This window comes from Coffea eugenioides, chromosome 5 (assembly GCF_003713205.1).
Source record: "Coffea eugenioides isolate CCC68of chromosome 5, Ceug_1.0, whole genome shotgun sequence".
Taxonomy (NCBI): domain Eukaryota; kingdom Viridiplantae; phylum Streptophyta; class Magnoliopsida; order Gentianales; family Rubiaceae; genus Coffea; species Coffea eugenioides.
The window spans coordinates 12,516,103-12,523,923 of NC_040039.1; the positions used below are offsets into that span (position 1 = coordinate 12,516,103).

The 7,821-nt window shown below is 35.5% G+C and overlaps 1 protein-coding gene across 3 annotated transcripts; it reads left to right on the forward strand.

Annotated features, from left to right (window-relative positions):
- Window positions 1–2,946: 2,946 nt before the first annotated feature.
- Window positions 2,947–6,645, forward strand: LOC113769927 (tyrosine-specific transport protein-like). Of its 3 annotated transcripts, none has more exons than XM_027314247.1 (4): window positions 2,947–3,220; window positions 3,897–4,212; window positions 4,303–5,952; window positions 6,370–6,645. In XM_027314247.1, the coding sequence occupies exons 3-4, from the start codon at window positions 4,382–4,384 to the stop codon at window positions 6,446–6,448; spliced, it is 1,650 nt and encodes a 549-aa protein (XP_027170048.1). In that variant the 5' UTR covers window positions 2,947–3,220; window positions 3,897–4,212; window positions 4,303–4,381; the 3' UTR covers window positions 6,449–6,645. The 3 variants fall into 3 exon arrangements, with proteins under 3 accessions (XP_027170048.1, XP_027170049.1, XP_027170047.1); XM_027314248.1 differs by lacking the exon at window positions 3,897–4,212 and having other exon boundaries at window positions 4,303–4,787; window positions 4,860–5,952; XM_027314246.1 differs by lacking the exon at window positions 3,897–4,212.
- Window positions 6,646–7,821: the final 1,176 nt, after the last annotated feature.

A 7,821-nucleotide genomic window follows, 5' to 3' on the forward strand; every position in this document is an offset into this window, starting at 1 on the left:
AAGCCTTAAAGAGCTGGCTCTTTAAGCTCTTTGTGCGGACCGAATTTCTTCCAGGTTTGTGTGGGCCGGATTTTTGCCCTAGTTTTAGCCTATAAAAAGGCACCTCTTGTAAGAGTAAAAGGGAGATTATTACAACCAGAAATCGTGAGGAATTTTCCTTCAAGTTCTTAACCGAACTTACTCTTGAATTCTTGAGTTCATAGCTTAGGATTCAAATCAGACTTTATCGATTAGCTTGTTCCTTAATCGTGGTGTCGCTTCATCCATCCTTATTTGCTTAAGGTTGCTGATTACCTTTGTGTGTCAGAGGTCTTGAGTTCATGAGAACAATCGAGTTCAATTTCTGTTGGGAGAAAAGATCCAACTCTGATAATTACAAGGTTGGGAGGTTCTAGGAGGGTCTTCCCCTAGGGTTGCCTATATCACTTTAATTTGAAGTTTGAATTATAGTTTTGAATAAGTTTCAACTAATTGTGGAAAAGATGGTTAAAGTGGCAAAATTTGTTAGATTAGTTTGTAGATGCACTCATTGGCCATAAATGTCATTATGAAAGGTGTATTCTTAGAAAAAACCAATTATTTAGAAGAAAAACATCCCTGGATCCTTTCTCCTTGTTTAACCAACTGATGGAGTATGTTATTCACCTTCTTAGAAGCTGTCCTAATGCAATAAGCCTTTGGCTCCAAATAAACTTGCCTTGGGACATTGGAACTGATCACCATTTAAGTTATGAGGAATGAATGGAAAAAACATGCCTAGCAAAAAACTCCTCCCCCTTTTTTATCAAGTTCCTTGGGGTACTATGATTTCTTTTGCTTGTTGGTCCTTGGTGAATTATCAAAATAAAACTAATCTTTTAATGTTGGCAAAACTCAATCCTCTCTTCTTTCAAATATTTCTGTTTACTTCTTTCTAGGACCCATGCAGACCATAACTAAAGAAAAATTTGAAGTTATGATTATGTAGACTCCTGTTAAGGATGGCTTTTGGAAACTTATCATTAGTGGGGCTTCAAAAGCCAATCCTATAAAAACATAACTGTTGCAAATTGGAATTGGAAGTTGATGCTATTAATGTTTTTAAGCTTTTAAACCAAGTTGATACTACAACTTACAATATGCTATGGTTATATCTCATTGCAGGTACCTCCTCGTATTGGTGCAATAAGTCTAAATCAAAGCATAAATTCCATGAAGCAAAGTGGGTGGTAAACCATCTAGCTGATGTATAGATGCTAGCAACAGGATGTTTTTTTATTATGATGTTATGCCACAACATTTTTAAATAGTGACAAGATGACTATTTGGGGATTTTATCCTCATTTTGTATTTGGATATGAATGTATATTATTTTGAAGTTCCTTTTATGCAAAATAAGAAAGATGTTATATTCTTTTCTATCTTATTGACTTAAAAAATTATTTTGCACTTGAAATATTTTAATTTGCAATTATTTGATTTGGTTTTCCAGAACTCATTCCTTCTATCAATAAGATTTTAGGTATGAAATAATGGCTTGTTTATCTTATCATGGACAAGAAAGTATATGTAGTTCTCTAGTCCTTTTCGTGTTGAGTCTTGTATCTCTTGCTATTTTATAGTCGTCCTTAATGTTTTACAATTAAATGTACTTCTTTTTCAACATGAATTAGCATTGCTTACAGATGTTGAGCTTACTCTTAAATTTGGTCATGAGCGACCCAAAACAAAGACATTTTTGGTGCACATCAAGGTAGTGCAAATACAGCTAGCCAATGTAAAGCAATGCCATACAGTAATATATCATTCTTAAACTGATGATCTTGCCACTTTTGTTTAGTTAGCAAGTAAAGAAAAAATTACTTTTCTTTCTTTCTCTAATCTCTTTTCTTTTCTTTTCACCTCTGATTTCTTTATCTAATCTCTTTTCTTCTCTTTTCACTACTAGACATTTGCATCACTTGAGCTATTTAGATAAGCCTTCAACAATTACGTTACTCAAGAATGTTTTGTCCAAAAATAATTATTTGATAACTTTCAAATTTGTATATGAAAGAGTTGTTGTGAACAAAAAAAGTTGGAAAAAAAAGAAGCAATGCAATCTTCCGAGATGTTGAATCAATCTCCTAATGTGTTGTAGTGCTCATTCAATGATTATAGCTATTTATTTAGATATTAAATTCATCTAGTATGTATAGCATATATCAATTGTTGAACATGAAAAAAAGATATCGAGCTTCATTTTATCTCTTATAATTTCTTTTATTTTTAGAACAAGTGCATGATTATCTGATTCAATCAAACTAAAGTTTACGAACAAAATTATCAGCTTCTCTTCAATTACATGTATCTTTTTGTTTATTCTATTTTTGTTGTATGCAGAAACAAGAAACATCGTAATGATCTCAATAATCTACTCATTATATTGTCTTACATTTTCTTAACAAATTATGTATTTTTCACTACTTAATAAAACTACAACAACATAACCACAAAGATATTGACACACCTTTATATAACTTTTCATATTTAATATTTGAATTTGAATAACTGGGCATTTGTAGGCAAGTTTGAAAATTACACCGTGCATTGTGCTCAGAAATTGAATTATTGAAAATGTGCTTAGAAATTGAAACATTTAGAATTATATTTGCTTTTATCTAAACATTAAGAACTAAAACTATCAATATCCTAATATTTGGTACTAAAATTGCAATTAAAGAGTTGAAGATCGGTGATCTTTTAGGGAAAAATTGTTGAACGGCCAAAACAGTGCAATTTTAATTGAAATTGTGTTTAGAAATTGAAACATTTAGAAGTAGATTTGCTTTTATTTAAACATTAAGGACTAAAACTGATATTATCCTAAATATTGGTACTAAAATTGCAATTAAAGAGTTGACGATAGGTGTTTTATAAAAAAAATAAAATTGAATGACCATAACAGTGCAATTTTAAATAATTTGGTGATGTTTCTGGCCATCTACTCCGTGCCAATCCCTAGAATCCAGGTCCTTCAACTCCATTCGTCCCTCGAATTTAGGTGCTGGATTCGCAGGTCCTTCAACTCCATGCTACTTGACAGAGATTTACTCCTCCGTAGGAAAGGGGCGGACCAGCTGGTAGTAACCTGCACCATATGAATCCATTAACCCTGACATTTTTGGGCACTTTCGTCTCCACTTCCACCGACGGCGGCGGCGGCTTATATAGAAAATGAAAGTACCCATACTGAATGCAGGTTCGTTTATATCTCTCAAGGATACATTACGGTAATAAAAAAAATCGATAGGAACTATGTTAATTTCTATTAGTTTGATAAGTATGCCTTAATTCATGCTCCATTGATAAAAGAACTTTCAAGTACTATTGGAAATGTCCTCCTTTCCTTGTGGCAGTGATTTTTTCGTTGATGTTGTTGTGATAAATTGCTGATAAATGATAGTACCACTGGTCTAAATTATTTCGTTTGGTAAATGCTAACTATGTTCAAGTCCAACCCGGATGAGTTAAGCTGCCTTTTCTTTCTTGTGGGGTTTTTCTTCTCTTTTTCTCTTTAAATTTATTGGTGTTTTCATAGATTTTGAATTTTGAATTTGGTCATTTTAACTTTTCCAGTTGCCTGAGTTCTCAATCAGTTGTTCGTGAATGAAATAAAGATGATTTAGTTCACTTGATGAGAATTGGTGGACATTATTCCTCTGGTTTTCTATACTTTGACACTATAGCCTTATGGAATTAGTAGTAGGTTAGTTAGTATAAGCTGCTAAGTTTTTTTGCCAAAATATTATGATATTTTTAGTCTTGAACGTGATTAAAAAACTTTCAATAAAGTTGGTGTTTGCTTTTGGTCTTGTCATCTATGGTATGAAATGCAATCGTGGTAATAACGTAGAGGAGACTATTCACTACTTCAGTGGATAGCTGCTTGCAGGTAGATATGTCCTAGCAGTTCCAGTTGCAAGCAAACTGCTTCATTTTGTTGCTAAGTGGGATGTAGAACACAGAAAATAGAGAACATTTGGCTTCAAATTTTAGAGATATCAGATACGATGGATTTTTGCGTTTGATTGGACATCTTGGTAGTTCAATCAAAGAAAATGACTGGATGGAAGAAACCATTTTTTCTTAGTTCCAGTTTTGTGAATAATTAGACACCTGTCTCCCCACTCTAAAAAAAAAAAAGAAGTAAGGAGAACTAGTGGAATAGACAACTGTGTCCTCTAATTGAAGGTATTCAACTATTCAAATATCTCAAATACTTAAAACCTAAAAGGAATTTTTTGATTAATATGAGAAAAACAACTTATTCTTGTGCTGTAGGCCTGATGCTTCACCGCTGCAACTTCTGTAATTATGGTGAATGACTAGCAAGTGAATGTAATGGTGAGAGGCCCAGAAAATGAACATTTTAACATATCAATATGCTACTTCGACGCTGAACGCACCCGTATTTCGTTTCTCAAGAAACATCCAAAATCTGAAATTGTCATTATTAGATTACACAAATCGGAGGTTCTACCCATGCATGTCTCAAGCGCACAAGAACCCAATATTTGTATGGCACACAGATTATTCCTGTCGACAATTCGCTTTGGCTGTAAGGTGTAAAAATCAGAATAATTCCACTATCTGTGTCAGTTTGGAGAATGGTGGTTATGATGCTTGTGTTCTGGAGAAATCTTACAGCCTTGAAAAAGTTCACCAAGAAACCCCTGAGAAGAATTTCTGGGGAGCTGTGGGTTTAATCGTGGGAACAGCTGTAGGGCCTGGAATGTTGGGATTACCTGCAGCAACCCTAAAATCAGGTCCAGTTCCATCAACATTTGCCCTAATCCTCTCTTGGCTCTACGTTATTTCTTCTGTTATTCTTGTTGCAGAGCTCAGCTTTGCAGTAATGAAACAAGATAGTGTTGCTGAAGTTAGCTTCACGGGCCTTGCTAGGAAGACATTGGGAAGTAGTCTTGGTACTTTTGTTGCTTTGGTTTATGCATCCTTGAGCTTTTCTTTGTTAGTGGCTTGTGTGTCAGGCATTGGTGCTATAGTCTCTCAGTGCTTCCCATGGTTAAATCCTATAATTGCAAATGGGTTGTTTCCATCTATGGTAGGACTAACTCTGTGGTTATTCCCATTTAAGGCCATTGACTCGGCTAATAGATTTCTATGCATCATGATGCTTTTCTCCATAATAGCACTTGTTGGAATTGGTTTCCTTGTTGGGCGAAATAATATCTTAGTTTCCTTTGTGTATGCTTCATGGGAGATTTCTTTAGTTTTGCCAGCTATACCCATTGCTGTTCTAACACTGGGGTTTCATGTCATCACTCCTTTTATTTGTAAAATTGCTGGGAACACTATACATGACGCTCGAAAAGCAATACTATTTGGTGGAACTATTCCATTGCTTATGGTTCTATCATGGAATACTATAGTATTGGGGCTTGCTGGTACAAACAATACATCGTCAATTAAGGATCCCATTTCACTTTTGCTTTCAGTAAACCCTTCTGCTTTATCAGCCGTTCAAGCCTTTGCATTTTCAGCGCTGGCAACTAGCTTAATTGGTTATGCTGTTAGCTTTCCTAAACAGCTTGCCGATACGCTAGAGTTCATCTTTGCTAAATCTAATTCAAGGCAAATGAGAAGCCAGGGACCTCAAGGATTTCAAAATGAAGTTGGAAAAATTGGGCAGATGACATTCACATATGCACAAGGCCCAGGAAATACAGGCAGAATATCTTACAGTGGTCTTAATGTCCATTCTGGTTCCAAATTTAATTCAGCCTGTGTGTGGAATTCATTGAGAAGATTTGTGATGCCTTTTGTACTTGGTCTTCCTGTTCTAATTGCTGCCTTATTTCCCTCTACATTTTCCAGAGCTCTTGACTATGCTGGGATATATGCCAATTGTTTTCTTTTTGGCGTCCTCCCTCCGGTAATGATGCATGTTTACCAGCAGCAAACAAAACGCAGGTAAGCTGGAATTTTTTTTTTGTCCCAATGATCTAGAACAGATTAAAGAATACACTTGTTTGCTACATTTTGTTATGAACCATCCCAAGGATGTTTATTGCCGTTCCATGTTACACATTTCCTTTTCATTTATCTATCTTTCGCTATCACGCCAGAATTACATGTCTTCTGGTTAATGGACTGAAATTGTCTACTTCTGAAATCTAATAAAGATAATTACACGTGAAGCATTAAAATACGTCATTAAGAATGATGCAAAAGACAAAAGCTTTCCTAAGTTTTACTGTAAGCACAGTCACCGAATAAAAGTTATTTGTTGCTTTAGATATGTAGCTAATCAGTTTTTCCGATTCCTCCGGTCAGCATCTCTTGGGAATTGGATAGAATGTTTCTGAAGTTTAAGGTTTCTTTGAACAGGATAACGATTCTACCAGGGGGTAATTTTGGACTTCTGGTTCTCTTCAGCATTGCAGTCGTATTATCTATTAGGCATTGAATTGATGGCAGGGTTTGTAAGTGTAAGAAAGTGATTCTTGTTACAGAATATATGCAAGAAGATTGTCTGAATCCAAATACGCAACAGTAAATATATGGAATGGGGTTAGTTCCAATGCTTCGTTTCCTAGATCAGTTTTTTAATTCCTTATGGATCCGAACTCAACTATATGTTATGTATGCTTTTTTATATTCCAATTTTACCTTTTATGGTTCCCATATTTCAATTTTTACTGCCAATCCAGGACAAGATGTTACTAGTGCTTTAACAGAGTTCGTGTCTAGACTCCAGAGCATGCATTACATGACATTCTCAGTTCATTACTGCTATCTGATTTGTAAAAAAGTTGAATGTATAGGTTAATTTTGTTAAATTTGATTTTACCTTCTAATGACAAATGATTTTGGAAGTGCAAGTTACGGTAGGTTGATTGGCTGCTAAATCCGCAGCAGACTTAGACTTGAGCTGTACGGGTAATTTAAGTTTGAATAATTTTAGCTCCATATCGATTGGCCTATTTTTCAAAATTTAGTTTTTCAAATACATTACTATAATAATATACGAACAAAATCAACTCCAAAAATATTTCATCCAAACAATATATGAAAAAAAACTCCTAAATATAAAAAATAAATTCTACAACATTTTTTTTCTTCCACGCATCACCGTCACCCATCATCACCATCACCATCCACCACAACCATCATCCTTTCCTCCTCCTCTCTCCTCCCCTTCCTTTCTCCTCCCCTCTTCCCCTTCCTTCTTCCTCCTTCCCTTCCCTTTCCCGCCAACCCCCCGTCCTCCCCCCCCCCCCACTCCCCAGATCTAGCCTCGACCAGATCAAGGCCTCTGGTTGTGACCTTTGAGGCACATGAGTTGGCTCACTTCAAGCACATGAGAGCCAAGGCAATTCTTGAGACAGAAGATATAACAGTGGTCTTGGCAACTAAACTATGAAGCTTGGAGAAGCATGCATCAGAAGTCTATACTTGAAATCTTTTCTTTCAGTTGAAGAAGAACCTAAACAGACAAAGCCTCTATGATTATTATAAATGGAAGTAAACTTGAAATGGCTGTGTATTTTTCCACAACAAGCATGCGGATGACAGAACATGGACAGTGCAGATCAATAGGAGGACCCAATCATTGAAGTGCTCATGCAAGAAAATGGAATGGAGAGGGCTACCATGTGCACACATATTCTGTGTAATGTTGATAAAAAATATGCAATCAATACCAAAATCTTGCATCTTGAAAAGATGGACATGCGAGGGTAAAGAGGAGGTGGAAAATGAAGTTCTTCCAGAGATGTACTGAATTGGGTCAAACCGCAAGATTTGGAACTTTGACATCAATTTGCAAGGAAATGTGTT